The following is a 19,392-nucleotide window of genomic DNA, read 5'->3' as shown; positions in this document are numbered from 1 at the left end:
GGTGGTAGTAATTTTATTTTAATGTTAAAGACTACACGCTTCTCATTAAAAGGCAAGGCAGTTGCAACACAATACTAAGCGATTCAACACATGTTTATAATAATTTCTGCTTCTGACTGGCAACACATATTACTATGCAAGAACCTAATGTGTTTCATATGATTCAGGCATAAATCAAGACTATATTTCTTTCTGCAAGATATCAACAATTGTGGTTAGAAGTACCTTGGACAATTCTGGCATACACAGATGAGCAGGAAATATATCCAGATTTTTTCTTTGGCAAGAAAGCATGCATACTTTATTTCTGAATAAGTGATAGGTGAGGTTAGAGAAATCCTTCTCAAAGGGGAAGATAGGTAAAGAAATCCTCAGAGACTCAGATCAGCATTGAAAAAACTTTCTTTTTCTTGGGGCAGGACACTAATGTTTATGCAAATTTTTCAGCCAAAAATCTCCACAGGTGCAGCTGAGCTCAACTTTTGGGAAAAGAAGCTGTATGAGCTCGTAATCAGTAATACCTATGATGTTTGCCCTTGACAGCAGGGCTTGTGATTAGGATTTTGTTTAGTGACTAAAATTCTGTAGTTCCAGCAAGTGACAGGCATTTTTCACTAAGGTAAGCCTTGCAAAGGGAAATTGCTCCTTTTTCATATAGAAAACTGATTGCCCTGAAGGTCATCAGAAAAAAAGGTCTCTAGACACCAGCTAATTTCAGAGATGATGGAAATAGCCCACGAAAACCAGTCTGCACACAGCATGTCTTTTGGGAGAGGGGAAAAAGCTGAGCCTCCCAGGAGAACATCACTCCTGGACTTTGTTTGGCACCAATGCTCTTCCTTTGGTAAAAAGATAGGTGCTGAGCTAGCACGCTCCCTGTGACCACTGTCAGGAAAAAGGAGTATTTTTACCTTTAGTTCTTCCATTTCCAAGGTGTTACAAGGAAAAGGAAGGAGCAAAGTGCTTACCAGAGCAAATAGCTCCAGTAATTCCCAAATTGTTTATGAAAGTCAGATTGAGTCGGTATCAAGTTTGTGAGTTTCTCTGCAGCAAACGGCATCTGGCCAAACTTTAATTTTGCTGCTGGTTGAAAGAAAATTGTGATCAGTAGCTCAAGCAACGGAAAACTGCAGGAAAAGTGTAGAGCATTATAGCATGCTTCTCTCTAGCAAAAGCTCCTCTACAATCACAAGGCCAGATACAGTTTAAAAAAAATGAAACACAAGATTCCCTGGTATGTAAAGGCTTCAGGATCAAAGTCTTTAAATGGATCATTTAAAATGCTTCATTGAATAATGCTGTAATATAACAGTCTGTTGGAAGCTGTCTGCTCCCCAGGATCACCGCTCGCCAGACATACCTGTTAGCTGATACTGAAAATAATTCTGCATAGGACACTCAAAGTTTAATCAGAGCAGGTTTTTCAAAACCCTTGACTGAAACCCAGATAACAAGAGAAGAAATGTTTCTAGATGTACACTGTTGAAAATGAAAGAGGAAAAACTGTATTTATCTGTTTACTCTTCCTGGCCCAAGGGGATAATCAGTGCCTGTTGCTTTAGTCAGCAGCTAGCAAGGATATAATGAAGAATCGCCTTAATACCATCTGGTTTAGTTACGGAGGCTCTCCAAGATACGGAGCCAACAGGAGACAGTCCCTTGGCGTACAGTACTGGGCTGCTCCCAGCCAGCAAGCAGCCACTACAGCTCTCACTGCCTTTTCTCAGAGCTGTTTCAGCTGAGTCAGGAGTTTCTTTGCTTCCCTGCATTTCTGTTTTTCAGTGATGGCTCTGTTTCTCTCCCCTCTGGCTTGCCTGCACCTTCAGCCAACACCAATGCTCTACCTGCACGTATATTCAGTCTATTAAATAACACACCCACCCTCACAGTTGATATTTCTGAGCAGCTTTGCACCTCTAAGGATGAAGTTTTTATTTCTTCCCTCAATTTGTTCTCTTCAGCCAGGTCTGGCTTAAAAATAATAATAAAAAAAAATAAAAGCACTCATCCATTTCAGCTTTGTCTACTACACACTAGCCCCCCTGCTCCCCAATATATATATATATATATTTATAAACTTGCACGGCCCTTTTCTGTCAGGACATGTTCAGTCCCTCAACACAAGCTAGTTCTAATCCAGTCTTGTGCGAAACCCCTTTGATTGCCCCAGCAGAGTGTCCAGCCTAGTCTAGGTCTTCTGATCCAGGGAAAAACTCATCTCTGTTGCCACCTGTCTGGTTTTATAAGCTTTTTACAACTGTTTTCAGAAATCAATATTGCTATTTTCAGTTTAGTGTCATAAATCAGCTATCAGTATCGTACTGTGCTCTAGCCAGTTACCTGCCATCCTTGAAGAACTATCCTCCTTTTGACAAAATATTGCAGGAGCAACAATGAAACTAATGAAAAACTGTTGAAACCTGCTTTCCAAAATATTAGTCCTTTCCAACCCAACACGTGCATACCCATGTATCACAGCTCGCTTCTGTTTTTTCCTGCTTCTCCAGTTGAGCAAAATTCAGCAAGCAACCAGTTCACAAAAGCATACTGTTGATTGCAAAAAGGCTGAATTATGCTTTATTTTCCTTCCTGGGCACATCAATTTGAGTGTGATTGCACTTAGCATTTCTGCTTCACAGAACTCATGAAAGTTTATTGTTTGTAACCCCTTAGATATAACTGGCCCGTGGGTTGAAAAGTTGGTAGAGCAGAAAAGACAGTCACACTTCTTCTCCGTAAGAAACCCTCTACACTACTGAAGTATTCCTCAGCTGAATTTATTTTTCTCTTCATTCTTATAGAGTTCACTTTAGGCCTACCAAATTATTCCCGAGGACAAGTTCAAGCTCCTGTTACCGCTTCTAGTTCCTTGTTGGGTACAGTTCAGGTCATCTTATTAATTTATGGTTGTTAGCCAAACGGCTTCCCCATCAGTTCTGCCTCCCTCAGCTGTTTTTAGCACACAAGAGCCAGGGGAGACTCCAGTTACGCAGCAAGTTTCGCACCCTCACCACCCGTTTCTGACCTCCCTTTGCTGATCTCAAGTGGAAAATCCAAGTCGCAAGGTGGGTGTTACCGATTCCTGCATGGGACAGTTTCTGTGAAGCCCAACACGTTGGCATGTCTTAGGAGGCAGGGAGTGCACTACATTTTGGGAATAATGCTGCTTTGTGTTTCTGGACTAAAACATTGCTTTTGTGCGGTTGGGGGGGGCAGGGAATAAAATATAATACCTTTTCTGTCCTAACCCTGAAGTTTAAAGAACTGCACCCTGCAGGTGTCTTTCCCCCTAGTTAGTCTCATTAAGTCTTATCTCTTGCATTCTCACTCTTCCAGACTAATTTTTTTTCCATGCACGCTGTTTGCAGCTTTCACTCTTACAAGATTTTTTATAAACATGCTAGTTTCTCAGTCTTCTGCAGCTGAAGCTTTTTGCAAACCCAGCTCCTATGAAGCAGTTCCTGCAGTGTCCTTGAAAATGAGAATATTGAAAAACCTAAGCTTACCGAGATGAAGGGGGAAACAGCTAACTAACATTTTTTCATCCCCAAACTCCTTACCCTAAGTAGAAAGAATTTCAAATAAACAACAAATCTTCTAAGAAACAGTTTGTTTAGTACCATCCATGGTTGCTTCAATTATAACTGGTAAATATTACATATTCTATTATAATAATTTATATAATTTGCTTTTTTCTACTGAGGATGGGGGTATTCTACTTTGATTAGTGAATTCTGACACGTAGCCCACATAGAACTAGAAATACAGCTCCTAAATGCTAATTTCTTCCATTTAGGTTACAAGGCAGGTTGCAAAGGTAAGAAAAAATGTGTCTTAAGATATCAGATCTATTACGGACAATGGGGTTTTTTAATACTAAAGAATCCCAGCTCATTTAGATCATTAGTAGCAAATACCTGAAACAATGCAATAGAGAAAATTAAATGTTTCCACAAGTTTTCACACTCACCGAAGCTGTGCTGAACAGAACAAGCATTTTTCCTGTTTCTGAACAATCGTTTCAACTCCAGCAACCTGAAAATGACTATAACGAATAAACTGCAATTTTACTACTATCTGCTGTCCAGTAGTTGTTTTATAAGTCAAGAACTGCTGGACAATTAAAAACTAATGGGACTGTATGCAGGTAGTTTCAGCTGTTTCTGGTAACATGAAACAACTACTTACATGAGGATTTCAGCTGTTTCTCATACAGTTATCTCCTCTTTTAAACTGCCTTTATTTTTACTAAGTAACTGCATAAGTAAGTTGCTTACAACTGTGATCAATAATTAATTACCTTTGGATTCTTTCTTTCCCATCATAGCCAGTTACAGTGACACCGCCTACAAAAAGAATCTACTTGGAAGTTGTGTGCCACGAACCACAAACACAACAACTGATTCCTGTTTTTCCAGGTAAATGAGAACAGTTTCACGGGTTACAGATACATCTTCTGATACCACTGCCATTAGCACCAATTTTGGTTTCCAGAAGACCAGTTCCACATGTACAAGAACAATTGTAATTAGAGGCAGACACTCAATATTTATTTCTCACTCCTCAGCATTTTTTAACCTTAGTTGCAAATTATTAATGGCTAGGATGTCAATACTCTAAAATCACAAGATGATAAAATTTCAGTTTGGTGCCTGATGAGATGCTGTGGGCTCTAATCCTGAAATAACGATGCAAAATGTAATTGAGTCATAATAAGTCTAATGTATTGTGTCCCGTGTTACAACTCTCAAAACCAGTCAATCATTCCTCTACTTTAATTATTGAGTAATCTTCTGTTTAGCATCAGCCATATTAAGAATTACTTTTCCAAAGAAAAAAAAATTATACAGTATCAACCCAAATACATTGTAGAAGTCCTGACAGAGCTATATCAAAACCACAACCTTTAAGAATATATGATCTTGAACAACAAAAAACACTGGTCTAGTCAGTAGAAATATTCCCCATAGACTTGTGTGAATGGATCTTTTATGATGCTGCTTTAAAAAAAAATAAAAATAAAAAATTCCTACAAACTTACATCAATGGACTTTATATCATCCTTCTTTCACTATCAGGCAATGGAGCCCCTTGTCAGCTCATGTTGCTTAAGACTAATAATTGCAAGCTGTTAGTTTGTAATTCCCTATATTGTCCCAATAAAAATTTCAGTCTGAGAATGGGAATCCCAAAACAAACTCTCACTGGCATAAAGATACCAATAACTACAAACACAAACAAAAGGTCCTCAATTCATGAGATACTGAACATTTGTAAGTGTACTTTAAAAGAAGGCCAACAAATTATTGAAATGTTCTAAAATATTATTTTCAGTCCATTACATGCTGTTGCTGCTGAGCTAAACATAAACATTTTGAAATCAAGTGATCTGGTAGGTTTAAAGATGACAAAATATTTCAGTCTTGAATTTGGCAGTCCAGATGGAGAAGTTCAGGGTATAATGAAAATATTTCTACTGAGACATGATTTAAAAATAAGGTAGTAACAGTATAATCAGAATTTTATCTTCTTTTTAACAAGAACAGTACTAACAATTGAGTTAGCGGGCCACATCAAGTAAGCAGGTATATTTGCAAGAATGAAACAAAGTCCAAAGATTACAGATCAACATGAACCTTTCCAATTTAAACACTCCTAAAAGCATAAAGCTATTTTATAGGGCCTCCATTTTGTCCTACTGCTAAGCTTCCTTCATTATTTTTATCAAAGCACCATTTTGAGACTTGCAACTAATATGTTAAAGCAAGCTGTTACAGTAACGAAGGACACCAAGTTCCAGTTTAAAAGTAGAAACACGCAGCCAAGTATTGAGTCAAAGAAGATGCATCTTCAGAAAATAAGGTAGTCTGCCTTCTTCCTGTAACAAGCCTGTGATCTTAAGAGAATAAAGTGCATCTATTCATCTTTAAACTGGTTGGACCTGAATGACATTACAAATGGCCTTCTGAACAATTAAGGAGTCAACAGGCATTAGCTGTATAACATTTTTATTTTACTATATTGACATTTTATGCACAAATATTTTATCAGAGTAAAAATACAAAATAATTGTTTCATGTAAAATTACCAAAAAAATGCAGAACACAAAAGAAATACATATTAGCAGAGTATAAGTGTCTTTATTTAAAGAGTAAAAAGTATGCAAAAAACCTTCTGTTTTACAAAAAATTGGGAATATTCTTCCTATGCTTTCCTTCTGGCAGCAACAGAACAGCCTTTGACAATATATTCTACATCTTTTATTTTATTGAAGACATCAAGTTAGTCACAGATTTCCCCCTCAACTACAGAGAATGTGACAGTGCTTTTATATTGTTTGAAAGAATCCTTCTTTACTAATTAGAACACATTGGAAAAGCAGATGATCCCACAACAAAGAACCCAAAAGACTATCATACCTACTGAAAAGCTGCAAAATAATAATCAGATGTATTTACAAAGAAAGTGTGATATCAGAAGTTTTCCCTAGAGGGCTTATCATGTAACAAGAACACTAAGGGGAATAAAGTATTGATACTACATTTCAATTTTGCTGTTAGTTTATCCTCCCACAGTCCAGTTTGATCTAGAAAGCTGGTATCTTAAGCTTCTCTTCTTTTTATACTGTGTTTTAACTAAAAAAGGCCTCTCATGAACTCTGCTAAATAAAACTAGTGACTTGTGTCGGACTTCTGTTTAGTAATGGAGTGGTGTTATATACATAGTTGCAGCCACTGAACTATCAGCTTCATCTTATTCTTAGTAATCAAATCTGCATCTATTTGCTTAAGTGACCTCAAACAATTGCCAATTGGTGGAATCAGACTACTGTAACAGTAATAAATGGACTGATGGTTGACCTCTCATGACAGATGAATTTACATATTTTGCTCAGGGCTTAAGATTTTTTAAAAACCAAATAAAACCAGCATGCTCAGTAGATGGAGTGCTTTAAGAGCTCAAGAATGAAAACAATATTGAGTTACTGAAAGAATCTGGCAAAAAAAAATTATAATCATGGTGATGATGAAAAAAGTAGGCTAGAACTACATGCAAGACTTCTAGTTAAGCATAAACTATCTGCAGATGAACATCCACCTATAGACAAAAAGCCCTGTCCTCAATGCAAAACGAACATGAGTCTTCTGTGTTCTTTGCCCTCTGCCTGCAAGTATGACAGTTCCTTTTCGGATCAAGAGCAACAGTCCAGTGCTCTCACTACCCAGTATAAACACATTTCATGTTTAGAACCTCACTGTACAAACACTTTTGATTTAAGGTTTAAGAGTAACTCAATCCCTCACAGAATTAGAAGTTTTCCCTTATCGATTTGCATTTTAATTGTTAAGTGTTACCAGAGAGGGTTTCACTTACAAAAAGTTGGAAAATATGCATGGTGACATAATATACTGTTTAATAACACAAAGGGGCAAACGCAAAACCAATATTGCATCATTTTCAGCCATCAAAAGAAATAGTCTAATAGGTATCAGTACAGAAGTTCAAAAATAGCAGCCTACTTTTTACTGCATGTATAAGTCTGCATGAAGTACTCTCCGTAGCTCAGAATTCAGAACGCATTCCAATTATTTCTATTCATTATCCATACTTCAAATTGCACCCAGCTCTGGAGCATGCATTTGGCTTATGAAGCTTCAAAAACATCACTTCACGTTCAGAAAGAAATTAATTTTAAATAAAAAATACATCTTTGTATTTTAATATATGTCAGACTGTACAATAATTTGGGAATCAAACTTCAGTTCTCTGTAAAACTATTTTCAACTTGCATTTCGTTTCTAAACAGGGACTACTGATTGTGATTAACTTAAGTCTTCAGTTACTAAGGTTGACTACCGTGCAGGTATAAGCACCTTGCAGATCAGAGCATTAAACCCCCCCTACCAAGACAACCTACTCTTTGGGTGAGGGCTATTTTTCAAGTTTTCAAATCACCTGATGGGGGTGGTAACAGAGGAAGAAGTTTATCTTCGCTTTTTGCTAAATGGCTACCGTTAACAATGTCTTTCAAAACAGGTTAAGTACTTGCCCTCATATATGCATATTGTCTACATATTACAATGAAATACTCATAATTGGCTTTTCAGCTAAGCCAGATCTAAACCTGGATCTCCTTTTTCAGCACTAATCTTCAGTTCAGTCTAGTCTTAGTTTCCTTTGCTTATAAGCACAGAAGCTATTTGAAGAACCTGATGCTTTGTAACATTTAACGTGTCTTTCAGCTCTGCTTGATTAAATAAGAATAATGAAAATGTTTAACTTTGAAAGCATCAAATGCCATTTGGTAGTTCAGCAGAGAACAAAAGACTGGAAAGGACTGAGTTCAGACAACTGATCAGCCTGCTTGCTGTAGGTACTTCATTTTTGTTAAAAGCGCTGCAAAAATTTCTTTGTACAGCTGTGGACACAGAGCGCTGACCAGTTCAACCTTTCTCACCCACTTCAGATTGCATACCATAGAGGCCCTGACTCAAAGTTGCAGAAGTTGTGATGATCCCTTAACTTATATTGAAATATATGCTGTTAAAAGATCCAAATTTATGCAAGTCCCAGTTCTTTATAGAAAATCATGCTCTATATTGTACTGTCAAGAAACAAAACAAGTTTCCATTTCTGATAAAGGTAAGAGCAGCAGCTGCTCTGGTTGTATAGGAAAGGGCTCAGGCTCCCGCTTTCAGGTCCTAGTGCTTAATTATCTTTCTCTGTTTGCAGTGATGCTGTAGCTAGTGCCACTGCTGTAACTGGCTGTGCAATGCCATGGAGCTGCATCTTGGCTAGTTTCTTCTGCTCACATTCTGTGACCAACCGATTCAACTCTGCTGCGCTGTATCCAATCAGAGTTTTCAAGTCGCAGACAAATTTGTACACAAACCTCTTGCCTTGCACTTTGCAGATCATGTCTCCATCATAGTAATACCTGTAAAAAAAACCCAAAAAAACCCCAATGTAAACTTTCAGCATCTGTAACTTCCATATGCATTGGTTATTTACTTAAGGTCACTCAGAGGCCAAAATATGAATGTTTTTCTCATCAAGATTCTCATATAATTTCACATACCAAGATACTGTTTAGGCACTTTCTTGTATGAGGAAAGGGAAGAGAGTTGAAAATTGTCCCTGCAGCTTGATATGTTAAGGAGAAACAAAACATAGTAATTATTTTGTAGGCAGTCGGAAGCACCAGTTCAGAAATGGAGGTCTCAGAGGAGTTTAAAAACAGCTTGTGGGGATGAATAAGTTTTATACAGTGCTCTGCCTTAATAAGAAAATTTCGTTTCCCCACTCATTATTGTCCTTTCCTGTCTTTACTTGTCTCTGCTTTTCTGAGGAAAAAATTAATGTTGGACGCAGTTTGAAAGTTAGCATTGTAGTTTCTATGATACTAAAGCAGCCGTTCTCTCCCTATTGTTTTCAAAGATGGAAGTAAAAACTATAAAAGCATTTTTGGCAGTATTTTTTATAGTTCATATGCTGGCAAAACTACATCCTTTGCCTTTACTTACAACTAGAAGTGGCTTCTCTAACTATGAATACTTTTTACATTGTGTCACAAAAGAACTATCACACTGGGCAGAAAGGCAGTAAAGATACAGTTTATATGACCCACTGTACTCCAGAGACATTATAAAACTTCAGGTGATACCACTAAGACAGAAGTTAGAATTTTACAGTTTTGTTTGCTGTTCTTGTCTCACTACAGGCACTAATAGAAAGCACATCACATTTCTCATTAAGAAAACCCGAGTGGGACGTAACTTGGACTTGATGAGCTTAACAACCTTGTGATAAATTTGGAAAAAATCAAAACCAACCAACAAAAAAACCCCACAAAACCCTACACAATTTAATTTCCTCAAAGCCACCACCCAAATGTAGTACCAATGAGCCCAGATTTCCTGACTGTCTAAAACTCAGTCCTCTGAGTGACATGCTTGTAAAGCAAAGACGATTCTCATTCACCCACAAAATTAAGTAAATTAAAAGACTAACTTCTGTCTCCCAGCTCTAGTGGAAAAGAGGTAAGTTACTAAGAATCCAACCAAATTTCTTCAGACACCTCAAATTCTGGAAAAAAAAAGCACCTTTTAATTTCTTACTTTTGAGGGTCACAATCTAAGTAACAGGACCAAAGGAAAGACAGGATGAGAGAGACTATGTAGAAAAAATGATGGCAAGCCTGCTGGTTACTGATATGATGCAAGAAGCCACAGAGGTCTGTTATGGAGTACAAGAACTGTCAAGTGCCACTAGCCAAAATTTTTTGTTAACTCTGTACAAGCATTTACATTTATTATACAATCCTGTACAATAATGCCTGTCTCAAAATAATGCTGTAGAAAAATGCTTTACAAAACTGAATAAATTTCTTTGAACTATTTAGTCCACATTACTGATATGATCAGAAAGGAAAAGGACCACAAGAAATTAGTCCGCATTTATGCAAAGGCCCAAAACCATGCAAGATTTCCACATCTCATGCTAGAAACACTCAAGTTAGTATTGAGGCAATGTGGTGAGGGGATTTTTTTCAATATTATGTTGAATGCATTTCTGATTACAGCATTTACTTATTCAAAAATATAGAAAGCTAAAAATAAATAAATACCCATACAAATTCACAAAGCCTTAGTTACTGGAATGTTCCAAGTCACATTAAAGTTTTGTTTCAGAATAATACAGATGAATTATTTTTCTTCAAGTCTCACTTCCCTGCTGGATAATTAAACAGATGTTGATTTTAGAAAATTCACCAAGGTGTATGTAACAATGAAAGCTGCTCTTTTGTTTTTCACCTGGCCCTAGTTTCTATACTGCCTGGTTTTCCTACACCTGGGCAGAAGAGCTAGCACATTTCTCAATAATATCAACATCATTTTCTCTATTAATCAACAATTGACACAGTAATTTCAGTACATTAGTAAGCAAAACATATTACGATTTAATAAAACTTTAGCTTGGCAACAGTGTTTATCATGGGAGTAGCAAGAGGCATTAAATATCCCTTCAGACATTCAAGTGTTAGAAAACATGTCAATATTGATGCAGCTGCCAAAATGGCAACATTTTGAGGCATGTGATTTCTGTAATTCTGTGACTAAGATATAAATGCAAAACTTCTCTAATAGTGATTTATGCAAATTACTGTGCAGACATCTGTTTAATATCCCAGTGATAAGAACATTATTCTAAAGTTCTTCAGCTGTCTTTGAGATGTTCTGTGGAGTTTGTTGACAAAACCCCCAAAACATTGGCCTCATTTACATAATTTTTATGCTCCAGAAAGTTTTCACATATACCTTCAGTAAACAAATGCATAGATTCAGAAAACCAGGTTGGAAATATGGGAATGGTATTGCAACAATGCAGGCTGGGGAGCAGCTCTACTGGAAAGGCCCTGCTTTGTGCAGGAGGCTCTGTACCAGAGACCTCCTAAGGCCCTTCTCACCCAAGGGATTCTGTGATCCTACGAAAACAGTAACATTTCAATTTAGTATCTAAATAATGCAAGAATAGCCATACAAAGACGAGACTAATGATCTGTCTAGAACAGGATATAGACTCCAACAGACGAAAAGAGGAAGCCTAAGGAAAAGCATGAAAGTAGACTAAGCATATATTGATGCTCTTCCTTGCTTTCAATGATCTGGGGCTCAGAAATGTCTAGAAGTCACATCTTTCCATACCTAATGTCCTTCAAAATATTTCTTTTTCATTAATTTGTCCACTTTCCTCTCAAACTCAAAATAATTCTGGCATCCATAATACTGTGCCTCAAGAAGTTACAAGACAAACTAAAGAGTATAGTTAAGCTGTGTATCTGGTGCCTGCCAGTTTCTTCTGACGCCTCCTGTTCATGTAAATGAGACACTGAGCAGTATTCTTTACTGACTCTATGCCATTCATGGTCTTTTAGACTTCGATCTTCCCCAGTGAAAGTACTCATTCATCATTACGCATATTGATGTTACTTAAATTCTCCCTAAGAGACTAAAGAAAGCCAGAATATGGTAACTTTACCATCATTTCTCATGGAGGTATTATAAAATAAAAGCTAATTTATATTTTTTTTTAAACAATGCTAGATGCATTTACTTCCTTTTAAAAAAATAACGTAGCCAAAAGTGAAAATGCTGAAAAGTAAATCTTAGATCTCAGACTTCAACCAATATGCAACTTCACTTGTACAGAAAGAGCTCCTGAAACTGCTTAAATAATTTGCAGGATTAGGCAATAAATACCTTTCTTGAAAACTAATCAAGAGAAATAGATTTAACCATATCAGAGTAAGAAATTAGAAGTTCAATCTTAATGATTTCAGAGAAATTGGATGAATCTTCAAATTATTCCAGAGGCCAAAATAATCAGGGCAAAAAAGTCTAAAATTCAGGTACTTGCATTCTTCCCCCTCCTGAAGCACATCACCCACAGTGATTCAGTAACACAAGTCTCTTTTACCAATGTCAAAACACAAAATCATGATGGAATGAAAACAGCCTGAAATGCTTCCATTTCTTCAGATGATAAAAGTCCTCCATGCTGGAATCGGGTAAATTGAAACTTTCCTGTCAACTGTATTTTTCAATCTAACATCCTTACCATAAGAACAATGGAATGGATCAATCAATATTTGAACTTTAAAAAGTTCAAAAGTTACATACAGAAAAAATTGTTACATACAGAAGACTACTAACAATTACATAATTACAGGAAAGTATCCACTTTATACCATAACAAGAGCAAGAGGAACATGAACAAGTAAACTGTAAAACATAAAAATAAGTCAATAATTCAGAGTATTCACAAATTTCACCAATAATCAATAGCTTGGCACACTACTGAAAGCATAAATGCTGAAGATATATCAAAAAGAAATATTTTTCTGAAAGTGAGCTACCCAAATTAAATATCATGTCAGTTTCAATAATCTTGGAAAAAGAAAATATATTTTTAAGTTACTGTACTAGCTTCTTAAAAAAAAAAAAAAAGAAAAGAAAAAAACCAAGAAAAAAACCCAATAAATACCTTGCCCCTAAGACTACTATGATCTGATGGGAAGGAGTAGCTTCAGAGGATCTGTTTATCCCTTTACTAAAAAGTCCCAAGTCTTGCATTATGGTAGTTAAAAATAAAGTAGCCAATTGGAAGCAAATCACTTCATATCTGATCAGTATCTAAAGTTTCTTACCTCAAAGCCCGACTAAGCTTCTCATAGTTCATAGTGGGTTTGTTTTTGCGCTGTCCCCATTTTTGTGCTACCAGTTCAGGCTGATTCAATTTAAACTCTCCTTCATCACCAACCCAAGAAATACAGTCCCGAGCATCTTTGTCAGTGAGAAGTTCTAATAAAAACTGCCACAACTGGATCTGGCCATTGTTTCCTGTCAAAATAGGAATAACAAGATCCATTTCAATAAGTCCTTTTTACGTCCCCCTCATAGCTAAAAATTTTCAACCAACATATTAAAGCAGACCAACATAGACTATATAATGGAAGGAAAACTTGCACTTAATTAATTTCTTCCAATTATTCTTTTGTAAACATTTTCCTGCAAAGTCATCAGTATTAATCTATTAAAAAAGAAACTAATGGAATACAGGGGAAAAAAATAAAAATCAAAATTTCAAATAAACCTGTCCCTAGAACTTAAGAAAAAAATTACATAACACTAAACAGTCATTTAGACACATATCTATCCCTAAAATAGAAGAGATTTAGCAAGAACTGCTTATTCCTTTTCAGGCATATACAGACATACATATATGTAATAGAAGTTGTTTTTAAAAATTGGTTAGTCTCCAATTTTCAAGGTGAAATATTAGAAATACAAAAATAAAACCCCAACCCAAACTTCAGTTTACGTCAATATAACATCTTTGTATGTCCAATCATTAAGATTTCTTTTTAACTCAACTATCTGTAGTTAAATTCCTAAATTCTAAATGAGATACAGATAACAGATCTAAAGTCTAAAAGGAGAAACACAGAGTATTTTCCACTGATGTCAGCCGATAAAATCTTGGCCTAAGAATCCTGAATGACACTGTAATAGACTTTTATGGAGAGTTTAAAACAAATAAAAATTCAAGGGGAAGGAGAGGAAAGGATTTTACAGAAAAATTCAAAACAGCGGAGAGAACCAAAGCAAAAATGACAGCAAGAAAAAATAAGATAAGGAAATTAAGATAAGTTATTAATAATCAAAGAGTATGTACAAATAACAGTAATTCCAGAAATAAAATGCAGATTTAGTGTGCAGTTTTCCAGGAGGTGCATTCACTTAACAAAACAAGAAATCTGAAACTTGCTAAATTCTAAAGTCACCAAACTGGGGTGGGGTGGAGGGGGGGTGGGAGAGGAAGGAAGGGAACAAATAGAGCAAGTAGTAGCTAGGCTAGGATTCTATAACATACAGCTTATTTTCTCCCCTTTCTGCAAATGGAAAGTGGAAAGAAGTTAAAAGCTTGAATAAATGCCATGCAGTGGTTTGAGAGCGCAGACTGTTAAGTGATGGGAAGGGAAACAATTTTATGCATTTTATTTACTGCAGGACTCAAAAGCTGCATCATCATGTTAACATAGTGCCTGTGTGAGGTGCAGCAAGGTAACCAACCTATCAGGTCTGCATATGCTTGTGATATATTTTGTAGCTACAGTCCCCTTCACACCACATGGACTTCTACAAACCTCACATTTAGAGTGACAAAGATGTGTTCTACAAAACTGTAATTCAAATTAATGAGTGTTTACTGCATTTGCATTTAAAAATAATGGAGACAATACCTGTTCTGTTCCCAGGGGAACTTCTATCTTCCCCAGAGATCCTTGGAGCTCTCTGTACTTTAGCTGCCTTTGCACTACTGTTTATTACTTTAATGGTAGTTGGGGTAGCAGGCTGTACAGATGCTGGAATAATCTGCACAGCTGTAAAGCAGAGAACATTGCAGAACATCAATTATAAATCGCTGGCACAGAAATAGGCACGTATTATTTATTAACTGTATTATCATAACATCTACGAGCTAGTTTCTTCCTTTGCTAAGACGACACACTGTATAGTCCACAATGCTAAGAATAATTTAAAGACTTTTTACCTCTTACAGTGGAAATTGTGGTTTTAGACTCACAGTAGAGATGCCACATTACAGATGAAGCATCAGCTTTAGTTTACTATCATGTGTATTACATGTTTCCATAAAAAAAAACCCTTATGCCTTTTTTATCTTTATGCTGTTGCCATATGATCTACCCTAACGCACTTTTCTCTAGTCACTGTACAACCCTCCATACCTGCCATTCAAACAGCAATTAAATACCCTTCTATTGCAATGGTGCAAGAGGATGCAAATGCCCCACTCTAGGTGGCATTAACTAGACAAACCCAGGATGTAATACATGGTCTATCTATTTAACATATAAGCTGCTTACAAGTCTTCTGAAAATTGATTCATTTTAATAATTGATGACACTGCTTCAGCTGGAAGAACGAGTTTCAAATAACTGGAAAGTTTCTTTAATGCATTTTTTCTAGTATTGATTTCTAAGCAAGTCCTCTCTTCCACACTACCCTTCAGTTTTTGGAAACACTTCCTTTTGAATCCGTAACATTTTAATATATCCATTCATTAATGCAATATATAACCTAAAAAAACAGAACAACTCAAGACCTCAAATATATATCCTAGACAGCTTATTTCAAGAGAGTGGGAAACGCACCATCCAAAATGAAAGTTAGAAACCTTTCATAGTTCAGGTCATACACTTCCTTTCAGCCAATAACAAAGTATTGAGAAACTCAACATTTTGCTTTGAAATTTCAAATATGCTCTCCTCCCCTCACCAAGGAAAACTACTCTCTAGTGATTTTCTAAATGTTATATTATTGTAGTGCTGAACCAAAGTACAGCACTAAACCTGCAAACAGTTAACTGCTGGCAAAAGTACTTACGCTGATCAATAGTAACAGTTGCTATTTCTCCAGAGTGTTCTTGGCTAGCCAACACATCTGCAAATTAGGAAAAAAACCAGTAAGCTTTTATTTAACCGACAAATTTCAAGTCACCTGAAGATCAAAAACTTTCGCATTTCATAGAGGAAAAAAGTCAAAATTTGGTATCAGTTTGCAAGAGACATTCATAGCTCATGGTCTTATGAATAGAGACATTTAATGTCTGTCATTCAAATTTTTAGAAATAAGGATGTAGTGTATATGGTGAATTTCAAGGTATCTTATGCATTCTCCATCCCCTAAAACCTTTAGCTATATCATTTAAATGAAGATGGAAATAGTTTTTAGTCTGCCAAGTTACATCCAAACATGGTAATCTGAAATGCCCATGTACATTATTGTGTTATACACATATAACACATCACTTATCAGTTGTGTTGTGTGCAACGTAAGGTTTTCGCTGCCTATGCTTAATAATCTTCACTTCTATATGACATAGAGATGTATACTAAATAATACACAATCAATATTTAATTACAAAACTGTCAAATTCAGAAGATGCACAAACTAAAAATCTTTATTAAACCAAGGAGGAATCATCACTTACTACTTCCTCCCTATTAGTTATGAAGTTTGATGAAAGATGGGCAAACAGTGTTTAGTATGCAGACATGTTTCCTAACAGCAGACATTCTCACTAACACCTCCTGTTATCTTGTATTGATGCCCTCATTTTTACTGCCAATATTAAACAGAGGAAAAACAACAGCTCACAATTGTTTTCATCTTTAAAGAAAGGGGGGAGGGGGGAAGAGAGAAGGGGGAAGGGGAATAAGTAAAGTCAGTTACAGAAAAATCTCCCATACACTTTCGAAGAAGCTCCAAATGGCTCCAGAGAATTTCTCCCCGTGGGACACGCTGGAAAAAGTCTTCTTGACTGAGGCTGCAGAGCTCCCGCCCGGGAATGCTGAGCGCATTGAGGTCAATGTCAGTCATGCTGAACTCCTTCATAACCCACACCACCCAGTGGAGCACCTGGTCTGTCGACCACTGCACTGGGTCTGGGAAAAGAGAGACAAAACTGCAAATCATCCCATTATATAGTGCAAGGTTCCTCCTCACTGAGGATACAGAGCTAGTCCTTACTCTAACTTACAACAAGAATGAAATACAAGTGGTTACTGATCCACAGCATTCAAACAACCGTAACCCAAAGTTCTCTCTTTTTTTTGTATGACCATTTCTGAAGGCCTTTTAAAAAACTTTATTTAGGGGGTTCTTGTTATCTATTTATTTATTTTTTAAAAAAGGCCTGCTTCTAGGGCAGTCAGTGATGCTATTCAGTTAAAGTCCAATGACAGTATGTTTTCACTTATATAAAAACTTCCATAAAAGAAAATATATAATGTCAAGAAGTGTAGTTACCATGACCAAATCTGACTGGATGGAAAGTTGACCCCTCTTAAAATGCTGACAGAGTGGTGTTGCTTGGTGGGGAGATGGAAAGGGCAAAAAAGGTATTTTCTTTAGCAAAAGCTTTTACATCAGAACTATGCCCAACATTTCTCAAACACAGAAGGTATTTTTTTTCTTCTTCTTCCATAGGTCTTTAGTTTCAAAAGAGAGTAATGTCTCTCACACCAGGCTGCTCTTCTTCAAATATGCTGATCAGCATGCATTTATGATGAAATATTACATTCTAAACTCATTCACATTATTTCAGCTTCTAAAACATTTGAAATCACCTTCGTACTGGGTTTGGCTGGGATGGAGTTAATCTTCTTTATAGCAACCCATATGGTCCTGTGTTTCATATTGGTGACCAAAACAGTGTTGGTAACACACTGATGTTTTAGCTACTGTGGAGCACTGCTTGCACAGAGTCAAGGTGTGACTGACTAAAGCCCAAGGGGTGGAATGTGACTCCCCTACAATGGACGAAGGCTCAGAGGAGATAGGCAAGGGTGAAGCGCTCATGCAGCCCGGAGAGTAATGCAAAGAAGCTGACTTCATCTCAACAAAAAGGAGGTGGAGGGTGGCCTTTGTTTTAGATAAACAGCTGTCAACAGCTGAGTGGATCAACTGGTGGTATAATCGTCTCCCTGAGTTAGCCAGACCAGCATGTGGGGAGTGAATACATGGTTCAGCCCAACATAGAGTACACAAACTAGACAACTAGCAAAAGAATTTTGAAGAAAACAACAAGCTTGGGCTGGTTTCAACCCACATCTTTCTTCCCAGCAACTGGGGATACCCAACATCGTGATGGTGAGCATATTATACAGAGACCAGTAATGGGAATCACATTGGTATTGTGATTGAACAGAATATTGCAACTGTTGTATTTTTCTGAGTGTAACTCACCTTTGTATTGTGTTTTTAGCATAATTTGCATCACTCTGCTAAATCAGAAATATGATGTAACATCAACCATCTTCAATTTGATATTAACTGTTACACCCTCCACACATGGAATATCTAAAGGAACCTGGTCAGAGAGTATTGGAGTCCCGACACAAGGCCTCCTCTGTTTCTCACTCAGACACCCTCACAATTAGGCTGGGGGTGCACAAGAAACTGGGAGGGGACACAGCCAGGACAGCTTATTAAATGGTCTTTATCTTGGTCCATGATTTTTTTCTTTTAAACTCCCTTTGGTCTTTTTGATTCTTTCCCCCATGCCTCTGGAGCAGAAGTAAGTGACTGGGTGGAGGCTCACCCACCAAGCTGGGGTCAACCCACCACATGGGTGGGCTAATAGACATGCACTATATATAGACAGATAGATAAAAACATAGAACAGTAAGTGTAATACACCATATCTAGAAAGACTACATTAAATAAACCATTAAACCAATATTTGATATAATAGGACCCAATACGTACCTGTATTTGAATCAAACAAGCCACAGCATCAAGTTTTGGGATGCTTGTCTGACATTTCAACAGAACACAACAGCACGTGGTTTAAATGCCAGTGCCAAACACACAAAACTATAGGCAACTCACACACCAGAGGAACATATAGAAATGGTAATAAATAATCAATTCCAGATATGTGCCATACATGATTCGTTGACTGAACACATTTTAACATTAAAAGTCTGTTGTTTCAAGCAGTATTAGTGTGAACAAGCTAGAAAGAGGATGGGTAAATCTAAGCATCATCTTGAAAACTTTGTTAATGTTGTACGCAATGTATTAAAACATGTCAACAAGTATGAACTGGAAATGGAAACTAAAGCAAGGATATTTACTTTTACTGTCTCAAGGGCAAAAAACAGGAGCAGAACAATTATGTATTTTTAAATTACAATATCTCAAACAGATGTCACCTTGACAGGTCTTCATTTTAAGAATTAAAGGAAGCAAAGCTTTCTAAGTCTATAAATTTCATCTAGAAGCCACAAATTCCATTTTGCTT

At 36.7% G+C, this 19,392-nt stretch overlaps 1 protein-coding gene across 2 annotated transcripts in view; it reads right to left on the bottom strand.

The window, feature by feature from the left end:
• Positions 1-6,104: 6,104 nt before the first annotated feature.
• The window catches only part of GABPA (GA binding protein transcription factor subunit alpha), a 29,346-nt gene continuing 16,058 nt past the window's right edge, over positions 6,105-19,392 (bottom strand). Inside the window, exons 6-10 of one of the 2 annotated variants that reach the window (XM_049835164.1) lie at positions 16,835-17,029; positions 15,969-16,025; positions 14,804-14,944; positions 13,208-13,400; positions 6,107-8,938 (exon numbers count right to left, since the gene is read on the bottom strand). In XM_049835164.1, the coding sequence (XP_049691121.1) occupies positions 8,710-8,938; positions 13,208-13,400; positions 14,804-14,944; positions 15,969-16,025; positions 16,835-17,029 (815 nt within the window). In that variant the 3' untranslated portion in view covers positions 6,107-8,709. Of the gene's footprint in view, positions 8,939-13,207; positions 13,401-14,803; positions 14,945-15,968; positions 16,026-16,834; positions 17,030-19,392 lie in introns of both variants that reach the window. The other variant, XM_049835165.1, reaches the window with a different exon arrangement.

This window comes from Accipiter gentilis, chromosome 32 (assembly GCF_929443795.1).
Source record: "Accipiter gentilis chromosome 32, bAccGen1.1, whole genome shotgun sequence".
Classification (NCBI taxonomy): domain Eukaryota; kingdom Metazoa; phylum Chordata; class Aves; order Accipitriformes; family Accipitridae; genus Astur; species Astur gentilis.
This window is presented reverse-complemented; position numbering and strand designations above follow the sequence as displayed.